The 14209-nt window shown below is 31.6% G+C and overlaps 2 protein-coding genes and 1 pseudogene across 2 annotated transcripts; all 3 read left to right on the top strand.

Moving 5' to 3' along the window:
* Window positions 1-2479: 2479 nt before the first annotated feature.
* Window positions 2480-4593, top strand: LOC140674180 (F-box only protein 21-like). The gene is made up of 6 exons (XM_072907555.1): window positions 2480-2824; window positions 3013-3146; window positions 3243-3357; window positions 3513-3665; window positions 3902-4190; window positions 4433-4593. Exons 1-6 carry the CDS (start codon window positions 2480-2482, stop codon window positions 4591-4593), a joined length of 1197 nt encoding a protein of 398 aa, XP_072763656.1.
* Window positions 4594-9573: 4980 nt separating this feature from the next.
* Window positions 9574-13118, top strand: LOC140674076 (uncharacterized). The gene is made up of 2 exons (XM_072907423.1): window positions 9574-10907; window positions 11023-13118. The coding sequence occupies exons 1-2, from the start codon at window positions 10468-10470 to the stop codon at window positions 11354-11356; spliced, it is 774 nt and encodes a 257-aa protein (XP_072763524.1). The 5' UTR covers window positions 9574-10467; the 3' UTR covers window positions 11357-13118.
* On the top strand, window positions 13044-13595 carry LOC140674179 (uncharacterized; annotated as a pseudogene).
* Window positions 13596-14209: the final 614 nt, after the last annotated feature.

The following is a 14209-nucleotide window of genomic DNA, read 5'->3' as shown; positions in this document are numbered from 1 at the left end:
TATTTTTGATAAAATCTCAAAAATATAAATGTAAAATTAATACAAGTGTTGAAAAGAGATGTTTATTTATCTTTAAATTAACATTGTTATAATAAAAGATACACAATATTAGATAATAATATTGTATAATAATGTCAATGTGTGTTCATGTACGTAAGTATGTATGTATGTACATGTGTTTTATTTCTCCCTTTCTTTCTCTCTCTCTCTCTCTCTCTCTCTCTCTCTCTCTCTCTCTCTCTCTCTCTCTCTCTCTCTCTCTCTTTCTCTCTCTCTCTCTCTCTCTCTCTCTCTCTTCTCTTTTCTCTCTTTATCCATTATATAGTACATTTAATATATAATTTAATATATAATATATTTAATAAATTGTATAAATTTATATTGAGAGAGAAAGAGAGAGAGAGAGAGAGAGAGAGAGAGAGAGAGAGAGAAGGGGAGAAATAAAACACATGTACAATGTACATGTAAAACACTATGCCAGAGATATAACAAAAGGCAGACGATTTCTTTGAAACGTAAAATTTTTAACAATTCCTCACAATGCATTACCTGCGAGACCCTACCTTCGAGCTATGAAAATTTTTGTATGTATACTCATGTGACAACTGCATAGTGGAGGAAATAGGCTTATATATAATTCCAGATTATGGGTATATGTAGACATACTATAAGGAACTTCTGCAGTATCTATTTGCGACTTGTGCTTTCGGTAATCGGAAAAAATATAAGAACAGTATCTCAGTGAATTGTGTATACTTTTAAACAGGGAATTAATTTTATGCGAATAGTTTGGCGTTTGTAATATTCAAGTGTTTAAAATTATATTATTTCTTTTTTTTTTGTGTTTTACTTTTTTCGTAATGAGTATGATAACGTGCTTACCTGAAGAAGTTATAGATATCATACTTGGCAACAATGATATCAGCATGGAGGATATCACCAACTTCAGATGTGTGTGTAAACAATTTCAACACGTAGCTAAATACAACAAGTTTAAGCAAAAAAAGTTTTATCAGAGGTAAATTTTTTTAAAGATAATTATTTGTTTGTAATTTTTACAGAGATAATTATTTGTGTAAATTTTTCGCAATTTGATTTCATTAATTTATCACACACTCAATTCTACAAAAAGTATATTTTGTAAAAATGTAAAAAATAAAATCAATGTAATAAACAATATAAAAATGATTAAGAGAGGTCAATGAAAACCAAGAAACTTAAAGAACGCAAGCAATTATCGCCAAAAATTTTTTTCATTAATTAAATTTCTAATTTAATTAATTAATAAACTAGTTAAATGTTGTAGCTTCTTTTAATTAGAAAGAAACAAATTTTTAAAGATAACTGCTCTCTTTTCTATGTCTTGACTTTTATTAGTTTATAGTATTATTTTATGTTTATAATTTAATAAAAAATAAATATAAATATAAAAACTTGAAATTTTGTATTAATTTTTCTTAATTAAATTAAAATCGTTGATTATTTTTATTTTACTTATTTCATTACCTTATTTATGTTATTACACAATTTGATAAATTTATGTTTTAGAAATTTAGAGAATGTTAAAGTTGAATAATTTTTTATAATTACGTATAGTTATAAATGTAATATTATAGCTATCATAATATATTAATAATGCTGTTTATTAAAATAGTTGAAGTTATATAATAAACTTATAACATTATATTAATAATTTATTTTGTAAATATCGTTTTGTCTCTTGTTTTTGTGACTCACTGTATATTGTTAGTGTGACAAATTTAATCACAATTTAAAATTGAAAATTATATACTGTATATCTTACATATTTTGCACTAAAACAGAAAAATTGATATTTCGAATAATTTTATATATTAAATAACTTAAACAATTTAATTTTTTGGAAACTTTTTATTACTAATGCAATAGTTTAGTGTTTTTTAAAACTTTACGAATATATTATTTGTTCCAATTTCAGATGGCCTATTGCGAGGAAATTCTATGACAAGCAATTTAAGAAAAATGAACAGAAAGAACAGAAAAATGAAATTTTTATGAAAACAGGCATTAATTGTGCAAAAGAATTACAGAATTTTATGTTACAACATATTCAAAAATATTATTCTAGCAACAAAATAGCAATCGATAATTTAACAGATTTTACTTGCATATTTGGATTAGATGAAAATTTACAGCAAATAATTTGGAATAATGAAAATAATATAAAAATTTCCTTTTATATTAATGAGATCGCACACTTACTCGCTCATAAATTTTTACGGTAAGATTATATATAAATTAAAGTACTAAATACTTTACAGATTAATATTTGTACAGTTATTGTTAATATGTTAATTTTATTTTTTGTATATCGTTAATTTTTTTCAGAAAAGATACTTGCAATCTAACGGAAAGATATTATAATGTACTGCTGCTTAGGTATCTGAAACAACATATGCAGAATGTAATATTAATGGAATTTCGTATGGAACCTGACCAAATGCAGGTTTTGGAAAGAAGTGCTCTTCTTGTAGCACAACACTTACAGTCGTTTCAAAAGTATATATCTTACTCGTCCATAACAACGTCACTAGATAATATAGCAGAAGAGGTTTTGAATAGCCTTAAAAAGAAACTTCCGGATCATTCGATATTTTTGACGCCCACCGAACATTTTTCGTATTGGAAAGACAACAATATCTTCGATAATTATTGGAATGAAGCAGAAGGAACACAAATTATGGATACGTTAGAGGAATATATATTTGGCACATTAAACTTTCGACAAAACAAATCGAGAGCTGTAGAGTGGAATATACAAATAAAATGGAAATGTATAGATTATGTAAGCATTATAAATTATAATATATTATATATATATATATATATATATTTACGGCATAATTGGCCATATTATATATATATATATATATATATAATATGGCCAATTATGCCGTAAACATGATCGTATTTGTTGTAATCTTAAAAATGTTTTTCTTTTAATTAATTTTTGCATTCTAATTTCTGGCGTAGGTATTAAAATATAAATATGGTCAAGAAATAATTATATTTATAATATATCACAGCGTGGCCAGGAGACTTGGTCTACGTTGTGATATAATAATAAATCCTAATAAGCATATCTGTCTATTTTGGAAACCAAGATAGTAAGTATAATAATAGATTTGAAATTATATGAATTTTTTGATATTTTTATTTTTCCTACGCACACGCACATACATATTATTTTTTATTGTTTACAGTACCACGAATAGTTTAGAAAATGTAAGATGTTTCAGAATAAATTCTAACAAATTCCCAGATTGCCTTATCAAGCAGCAGCGGTGTGAAAGATTTCATGTAATAACAGCTACAAAGGTTGACAATTACTCATATATATTTTTCATTATCTTATACATAATTTTAATATTAATTAGTAAATTTATAATATTAAAATTAAGCAAAAAGACTTGCACAATGTATATTTTTCTCGTTTGAAATCTTATTTACTTTTATGTCTTTTTTCATTACAGATGATAGAATTACTCTTTAATTTGATTCAGCAAAATCAGGAATATTCGTGGGAAATGGATTCAGAAGATTTGTTAAAGCATAATAGATTTAACTGGAATATGAATTTAAAAAGTTGGAGTATGAGTTTGAAAGATATTGGCCCACACTGTACTGTAAGTAAGCACTACACATGTCGCATATTAATAATAATAATACTAATAATAATAAGTTCTATGTCTTCTTTCTGATAACACATACAATTACTTAGGAATTATAAATAATTATAATTCAATTGTAGAATTATAATTAATTATAATTTAATTTAATTAAATTTTCTATAAATATTTATTTAAGAACTACTTAACAAGGAATATAAATTATAGATTAAACTTACACTTACACTTTTCAGATCAGCTTAACGATAAAAAAATTTGAAGGATTGGTGCCAAATACAAGATCAGAAGAAGTAAAATATTCGGTTGGAATAATTGTAATTCATGGTAATCAATGTACGAACTGTCCTGCAGGTGTCATAATTGGATGGAATCGATGGGAAGAAAGACATTTGGTTAAGGTCTCCATAGAAGATAGAAGATATAATCCTAATGTTTTTCCGTTAAAGATTTGTAGTGATACAAAGCAACAAACACATTACCTGATTCTTACAGAAAATAATGAAATGTGTTACGTGGGAGAAGGTATGAATATCATTATATTGATGCGTTTTTATTTGAAATTACAATTTTTTCTTCCTTAATCTCATCTCTTTGTATATATTGCAAAATAATATTTTATTTTAATTCATCTTGTTTTCTTTTTTATTAATATATATATTTTACTTAAGTATATTATTGTATTTATGTCGTAATTATTTTGTTATTATTTTATTTTAATGGTCATTTATTTATTTTTTATTTTCGTTTTTTTTTTTATATTGTAGACGATATAACTTTAACATCGCCGAAATGGATACAAAATCGTGATATAGGTCGTTACTTTGATAAATTTGAAGGTACGCATTATGTACCAAATAAAGCGCTGGCAAAACATTACCCGCAGGATGCCGCTGTAACTGCTAAAAAAGCAATATTAGAGAATTAATATAAATAATATAAATTAATATTAATTATATTATGTAGTGTAAGTTAAAATATATAAAACTTTTATCAAGAATATTATTTATATATATTTTATATATTTAAAACTTTCCCTCTCCTCTAATATTATCTATATATTTAAATATTTAAATATTTTGTTATATACTAATTATAATATATTATATAAATAATATACTGCAAAATATAAAATATTTTGTATTGTAAGTAGGGAAACGTGGGGTAGAACAGCCAACGTAAGCATTGAGCAAGTTTTCAACATATTAAAAAAAAAATAAATCGATCTCTTTTTTACTAAAAATATTTGTTGGCATATCCGCTTTAAGAAAAAACACAAGTTTTTTTATAAAGTAATAGTTTAAATAGACGAGATTATTGATTTAGTAAAAGCCTGGATTTTCGTGATATGCTTTTCACGCGGGGTATAATGAACTACCTTCAAAACTTGTTTATTTCATTAACATTGATGTCTAAAACTTCTCAAAAGTTGTATATTATAATATAATATGTAGAACATAAAAAGAAGTATTCGCAATAGATACTGTTAAACAAAAAATTTCAAAAAAATATAAAATATCAGAAACAGATCAAAGATAAATCCCGATTAATTGTTGACCCATTTTTATTAAGTTTTTACAATTTATAAGAAAAAATTTGAAAATTTGTCCAATATAGGCAACCTTACTCTACAAAATATCTTTCATACATATGTTTAGCAGGGTGAAATGAAATCTTGTTTTCAGTTTGAGCCTTAGAATATTTTGTACAAAAAAGATTCGATCGCGAATTGAAAGTGTATCTTCCTCAATATTGTCTCTGAAAAAAGAAATAAAAAAATTAAAATAATGAATTAAATATAAATGCAAGATAAATATGAGACAAAGAGAGATGTCGCAAATAAAAGGTTAAGTTTTTTTTATAGTATTAAATGTTATCTTATTATCTAATTATATCTAATACAGGAAGAAGGATGGGATAGATGATGAAGGTGGATAAGTAATAAATATATATAAGTTTAACATAAATTTTTATTTAAAAAGTGTGTATGTGTATACATATAAAGTGTGTGTGTGTTTTAAAATTAAAAAAGAATAGAAATTGTAATAGAAAATTTAAAAAATTAAAATAGTTATATGTTTAAATATAAAAATATAAAAAAGAATTAAAATTATAGTAGAAAATTTAAAAAATTAAAAATCTGTAGAGGCGATGCGCCATGGGAACTCGTCATAGCTGCGTCTGTAACAGGAAACAAAAACATTTTTATTAGTACTTTAAAAATATTTTCTAAAATGATAAAAATTATAAATACTCACAATCTATTCGGAGTCTCTCTCTCATCTGACGACCTGAAGTCCTCCTGCAGAATTTCGAGGAGCCACGGTTCCTCTGTCTCCCACACCTCATACGGAAGCTCACCAAAGAGTTTCCGCAAACAAAGACGATCCTCGTCAAACTGAGGAGTCACCTCCTCGCACCTCCGGTTCTCGGGAGTGTCACCCATGCGTAACAATAATAGTTTGTTTGGTTTTTACACATAAGTCCTCGGTGTATGTGCGACACTTACACAATAATAATAGTTTTTTTGTAGTATTCACACAAGTCTTAAGTCATGCAAATCGAACACATATTGCAAAGTAATATTTGAAATAATGGAGTTCGACGCTCAAAATAATCCGAGTATTAATGCGTAAATATTAATCGAATGTTCCCGCCCAGCACAAATCTCATCAAAAAGATACGCCATTCTTATAAAACACGATGTGCAGAAGTATGTGCCATCTGCAGTTGCATAACAAAAATATATGCAGCACATTCTTGTTAGTTCATTATACGAATTAATTTCGGGTAATTCCAAATCACGATTGATTCTGTCCTCGAAAACACTTTCATCACTTTCATAGTCACTGTCAGCTAAGCGTTGTACTTCAACGTCCAAATCACCCTCTTCGTCAGAATTGTTCATATTAATATCACCATTATTTTCGATAACATCGAAACCGATATTTCCAATATTGGCGTTATTGTCATCATCATCACTAGATAGTTCTAAAAGCGGCACTTCAATGTCCGAGTCTTCTTCATCGGAAATTATCATAAAATAATCATCACCATTATTTTCATCCATATTCGGAAGACACACGCGCAACGCATAGATTTACTCGCGACACGAGCACAATTCATAGATTTCCTCGCGACACGAGCACGTAATAAGCTTCTTCTTAGAGCGTATAGGAAAAAACTAACCACGCGCCACGCGCATTTATCTCAAATATATACACGAGATCCCATATCTTATCTCTCTCTAAATAGAGTATCTCTTTCTAAACAGACTATGCATATGATCCTATGAGAGGTAAACGTTTGTTTGACTGAGACTAAGAGAGCGCCAGGAAGAGGAGGAGGAGGAGGAAGAGTCGTAGAATAAAATAGTGTGAAGAGAAACATTAATGTTAATAATAATTTTTTTTTATTTTTTATTTGTTACAAGTATCATAAAGTATATCATTTATAGCACATGCCAACAATTCGCAATCTACGAGTGATCCGCTATCGAACGCGTCACTCTCGCGAATCGCTTTCACAGCATCATTTACATCAGTAATATTGTTACGTTGCAAAACGTTAAAAAATTGTTTAAATTTTTCATTCACGAAATGTGTATTTTGACACAACCATGAATGCATATGATCGATATAATTTTCAAAATCGAATAAATGTAATAATGTTTGAGGTTGCATATACAAAGACTTATTAGATAATGTTAATTTAATAATTCTCGATCCGTTTAATGCGATCATTTGGATAGATAGATCACAGATCCATAATGGTTGACTTTCAGTCGATTGTACATGTCGTTCAATGTCTGTACGTTTCTGTATCAATGAGTGCCAGAGTACGATAGGCAATACTAATCGATTACCTCGGTTGTCACCAAGTATCAATTCGACATACGACATAGCACCAACGCTTATTCCAATCTCCAAATATTTGTAAGATGTCGGGGTTAAGATATACCTTCTCCCAAGTATGCAAACCGCACGACGAGATGAAACGCTATATAAAATATTAAAATATATTAAAAAATAATATTTAGAAAATAATTTTTAGAAAATAATTTTTAGGAAATAATATTTAGAAAATAATTGAAACTTACATTTTCTTTGATTGAATTTCATCGTTCTCAATCGGAATGTAAAAATTCATCTTGCTGGTTTCTTTTGTGGAGCACATTTTTTTTTAGCACAACCTTATACACGGACAACTGATGCGATACTAAACTATTGAAAGTACTGCGATCAATTTGTAATATCGTAAAACGTAATGAGGAGGGGAGTATTTGTGACGTAATTTTGCAAGCGCCAATGTAAAGCTGCTAAAAATTATTAAAAATCGCGTCCCCACGTGCTTTCTCGAGCGCCGTGTGTGGCTGCCGTATGATGAAATCGAATCAAATGTATACGACGATTGAAATATTCGGTTACAAATGTATACGACAAAGCGTAAGATAAAATTTTTGGCTAAATGATAACATAAACAGACCGTCGACAGTACGGATGTTTGCGCTAAAGAATAACACGCCGACAGTACGAATGTTTGCGCTAAAGAATAACATGTCGCATAGTGGGTGGGCATTATCATGTATATTTAATTTGATTATAAATAATAAATATAATCCTATGCGTAGATGTTAAAAGCTCATAAGAAGTTTGAAAATCGCGCTCGATATTTGAACGGCCAATGATTCACACGGCGCTGTTGAAAGGGCGCGTCGACGGACCCAAGGAGAAACAGAGGCGCTTGCAACGCTTTTTGTTCTCGATTACTTAACCTTCCTCCCTTGTTGTGAGTGAGTCGTCGTCGCGTACAGTTGTGTTGCATCTCAAATACAAAGATACAGAGTGTATGTTCGTTAGCTAAATATCGATAGAAATTAATAGGCGGTTATACACCGTTCTTGCAAAGGATCCTACAGGCTATCGTTATACGTTCGCAAAACAATCTTGGTCGTTCGTAAAACGACGAAGACGGCCCTTGTGCCGTTCTCTAAAATTCAACGCAGGCGGCCTTTGTGCCGTTCTCTAAAGAAAGAACCACGCAGGCGGCCTTTGTGCCGTTCTCTAAAAGTCTCAGTTTGTCTCACACAGTACGCAAGGCGACGCTATCGTCTTAAGGCGGTTTTAGACCGTTCTCAAGTCATATGGGAGATCCTTATCAATAGATCTCTTCTCTCTATCTAATGAATCCTATCCCCAAGGCGGCATGAGGCGGTTCTCAAGGTTTACCTAATTAATCTTATCCACAAGGCGGCATGAGGCCGTTCTCAAGGCTTACAGCAGGCCTCATTTGTACAATGGATAATACGTGTATTATTATGGAATCATAAACAATCAGAGGAAAGTAATCTGTACATCACAAATTTAATAACAAATTGTCTTTTCAGGTTGATGTTTAATAGAGTTAATTTTCAGTTAACTTTAAGATTTAATTTTGTGTAACAAAATTGAAGTCATTTAGCCTTTTATGTGCATTTTTCTTATTATCTATACTTACATTTTATTTATGTTTTAACTGCCCTTTGCATTCTTTACATGTGGGTGAATCCTTCGATTTGCTTGATATTTAATATATCTTTTTATTATATTGGCAGTTCAGTTATATTAATTATTTAGATAAATATATTAGTTCAATATAACTTCAATGTTTACTATTTTTCTTTATGGTTCAATAAGTTATAAGGATTCAAGTTACTTTATATTTGTTACCTCAGTTACGTTTTATTATTATAATATTTAAGAAATATGTTCCTAATATTTTATATATATATATATATTTATATGTTTTCTTTAATAATTTTATGGATTATCATTAAGTTGCATACTACCTGTAAGTTTTTAATATTATCCTAACTTGTCTTGATTAATTATTTATCATAATATATTTATACTTTATCGTCTCTCTTGATTCTGTTATTTTTTTTGCTGTGTTTTGTGTTATCTATTTCCAGTCATTTCTGATTTAATTATTACTCGTGATTTGAAACATAACAGTAGAGGATGTCATATTATATTACATTACCACGAAATATGCGTGAGATAAAGAGACGTGATATTATAGAAATGACGGATGTTTACACGAAAGAATAACGTTTTCGCAACGTGAAAAGAATATAACGATTAGATATAAATCAGAACAGAGAGTCACATCTCGCCATTATTGTCGAAGCTTGCACGAGTGTACCTTATATGTAAAAAAATGGAGCAGGTTTTAACGCATCAATCCACCTTGATAAATTCGGTGGAGGAGTACTTTGCGTGGGAAATGCGATGCGATGATTATATCAAGTCGTTGGAAGAGCAGAGTCGAATTAAACGACCGTGAATATCGATCGGATATCGACAATTGTCGATCGCAATCGTTGTCGATTTCGTACACGCGGGTGCCGGACACAGCGCGCATCAAGCTGCACTATTTTGGCGAGAAATTGATACAGCGTTCGAGAACCGTATATCGACTGGTGCGATAATCAATAGCAATTATATCGAACCTCGCCAGTTTCTCGAAGACGCGAGTGATATCGTGCTCGAACATGTGCGAGACGCTATCGAAACACATTGCAGTGTGAAAGTGAATACTGTGTTTAACGGTATGTGAGTTTGTGGCGGGTGAAAAGCATGACAATAAAAGTGTAAGTACAAAAAACTGTGAACTATTTCGTACATCTGATTTACGCGAATGGTACGAGCAACGTGTTATCGAGCCCACTTTAGCATCTCTCGAAGAATTTCAAGAACGTGATAGTGGGTGGGCATTATCGCGTATACTTAATTTGACTGTAAATATAAATAAATATAATCCTATGCGTGCGGGATGTCATATTATATTACCGCGAAAGATAATGATGAAGCGAGCGATAGTTAACGTGCGATCCAAAGACAATGCATGTTTCGCATGGGCAGAGACTGCTGCTATGTATCCCGCTGAAAGAAGGGTTGAACGAGAATTATCGTACCCGCGTTACACGGATGTATTAAATCTTCGAGACATTGAGTTTCCAGTGACTCTTAATCAAATTAAAAAGTTTGAAATTAACAACAATATTTCAATTAATGTGTATACCATCGAAAACGAAAATATTGTTCCTATTCGTCTTTCGGAGCAAAAGAGGGACAAGCACGCCAATTTGCTCTACATTCAAGATGCGCAAGATATCGGACATTTCGCGTGGATCAAGAATTTATCGCGACTCGTGAGTTCGCAACTCAATAAACACAATGGACAAAAATATATCTGCGATCGGTATGTATATTTAATATTATTGATTTTTTTTCAAAATGAATATATAATTGTTATTTCTATTTTTTATAAATGTTAAAATATATATATATATATAATTATTATTTCTTTTTTATAGATGTCTACATTATTTTTATTTGAATGAGAAACTACAGTCACATACTGTAGACTGCGGGAAGATGAATGACTGTGCTATTCGATTACCGAGCGATAAAGATAAGTGGCTCGCTTTTAACAACTATAACAGGAAGAAGCAGGTTCCTTTCGTCGTGTATGCCGACCTGGAATGTGTTTTGAGAAAGACGGACAAAGAAGAAGAAGCAGAAAAAAATGTATACCAGCATCATCAAGTGTTTAGTATCGCTTATTATGTACATTGCTCGTACAATAATTCGTTGTCCGCGTATCATTCTCGTCGCGAAGCCAATTGCGTTGCTGAATTGGTTTGCTGAAGAGTTAAAAAATTTAGCAACGCGCGTGAAAACAATTTTATCTACAAATCTTCTCATGATAAATTTGACGCGTGAAGAATTGGAAAAGTTTAACAGCGCTACTCAATATCACATATGTGAGAAACCATTCGTGGAAGACGATACGCGCGTACACGATCATTGCCACCTCACTGGGCGGTACAGAGGTCCCGCGCATTCAAATTGCAATCTAAATTATAAAGAATCCTTTTATATTCCAATTATTTTCCACAATTTATCCGGTTACGATTCACATTTTATAATCGAGGAAATAGCTACAGCGTTCGAAGGAAGAATCGATCTACTTCCGATAACTAAAGAAAAATACGTTTCATTTACGAAAGATGTTAAACTTACGGAAGACAATTCGCGAAATCACATTAAATTACGTTTCATCGATTCTTTTAAATTTCTCACAATAAGTCTCAACAAATTAGCATCTTTTCTCAGTAAAGATAAATTAAAAATTTTACAATCTGAATATCAAAATTTGCGAGTAGAAGACTTTGATCTGTTAACGCGAAAAGGTGTCTTTCCGTACGAATATATCGATTGTGTAGATAAATTGCACGATATATGTTTACCTCCGCGCGAATTATTTTACAGTTCCTTGACCGATGACATAGTATCCGAGAGCGATTACGCGCACGCCGAGACTGTTTGGAACCGATTCTCCATCAGAACGCTAGGCGAATATAGCGATCTATATTTAAAAATCGATGTCTTGTTATTAGCCGATGTTTTTGAAAATTTTCGTGACAATTGTATCAAAAGTTACGGGCTCGACCCTGCGCATTACTATACTCTGCCCGGATACACGTGAGGTGCCATGTTGAAGCATACAAATATTAAGTTTGAATTGCTCACTGACATCGATATGGTAATGTTTATAGAACGAGGTATACGCGGTGGTTTGAGTCAATGTTCCAACAGATACGCGCATGCTAATAACAAGTATATGCAGTCATACGACCCATTGAAACCGTCATCGTATCTAATGTATTTCGATGTAAATAATTTATACGGATGGGCAATGTGTCAACCTTTGCTTTACGCTAGTTTTCAATGGGTCGACAATATATGCAATTTTGATCTATCATCGATCGCGTCCGATTCGCCTACAGGCTATATCCTCGAAGTCGATCTCGAGTACCCGCAACATCTTTACGACGCGCATACTGACTTACCGTTTTGTCCGACGCGTGACAAACCACCCGGCAAGAGAGAGAACAAGTTGCTCGCAACCTTATACGATAAGAAACGATACGTAATACACTACCGCAATCTGCAGCAATGTACGCGACACGGTCTTCGCGTTACAAAAATTCATCGCATATTACAATTCGCGCAATCTCCATGGTTACGTACATATATTGAATTAAACACGCAATTTAGAACAATGACGAAAAATGATTTTGAAAAGAATTTATACAAATTAATGAATAACGCAGTTTTCGGCAAAACGATGGAAAATATGCGCAATCGCGTAGATATTAAACTTATAACAAAATGGGACAATAGGTACGGCGCAGAGGCAATGATCGCGAAACCAAATTTTCATAGCAGGAGCGTTTTTTCGGAAAATTTAATCGCTGTGGAATTGCGTAGACTCGAGGTGAAGTTTTACAAACCAATCTATGTAGGTATGTGTATACTTGATGTATCCAAGATGTGTTTGTACGAATTTCATCACAATTACATGATTCCAATGTATAAAGAAAAATGAAAAGTCATGTACACCGACACGGATAGTCTCATATATCACATTGAGTGCGAAGACGTGTACGAGAATATGAAGCGCGACATCGGCAAGTTCGACACGAGCGACTATGCGATAGACAATGCGTACGGTATACCGCTCGTGAATTAAAAGGTACCGGGTCTGATGAAGGATGAAAACAACGGTATGATAATGACAGAATTTGTCGGGCTTAGAGCAAAAATGTATGCGCTAAAAGTAGATGGTAAAAAGGATACGAAAAAGGTAAAAGGTATCAAGAATAGCGTCGTCGCGAAAACGATAACATTTGACGATTACATGCAGTGTTTGAACGAAGGAATTAAAATGACGCGACAGCAATCGAGTATAAGATCAAAAATGCATAAAGTATATACCATGCGGCAGAAAAAAATTGCTCTAAGTCCATACGATGATAAACGGTATATAATACCTAAAAGTATCGATACGCTACCATGGGGACATTACAGAATAGCGTTGTAAAAAAAAGAAAAAAGTGTATATATTTGAATATTATATATATTTATATATGTAAACTTTATATAATATTTGTTATATTTTTACAATACATTATTTTTATGTATCCAAGAATTCCGTGAACTATCGAATCCCAACCATTTCACAAAAACTTCATCCCCTCTCTTCCTCAATATCTTTTCCACAAGATATATATCGGGATTAGTAACGCGTTGTAGTTCGTATTCGTAAAATCCACCGGCGACGGGATTTCCGCGCAAATCTTTTAATATATATGTCACGGGATTAGTTTTTTGTATCTTAACAATTTCAAACACTTCGGTGGTCCAATTTGGTGTGTAGCCTTTTTCGAATAAAGTCTTGAATTTACTCATGCGCACCGAATCGCCTATTTTAAATTTCGCCGGCGCCGCAATCTTTACGTTGCTGTACACCGTATGTAAAAGTTTCTCCGCGACGGCTAGAGTAACATCGACAGGTCTCATACCGATAGTGCGATGTTTTTGTGTGTTGTACTCTTCAACGAGTCTCGATAGTTCGTTGATCCACTTGTAGTTTCCATTGAGCGTAAACATTTTCCACATTTTATTTTTCAAAGTACGATTGAAGCGTTCCACGAT

Source organism: Anoplolepis gracilipes, chromosome 15, assembly GCF_047496725.1.
Source record: "Anoplolepis gracilipes chromosome 15, ASM4749672v1, whole genome shotgun sequence".
Taxonomy (NCBI): domain Eukaryota; kingdom Metazoa; phylum Arthropoda; class Insecta; order Hymenoptera; family Formicidae; genus Anoplolepis; species Anoplolepis gracilipes.
This window is presented reverse-complemented; position numbering and strand designations above follow the sequence as displayed.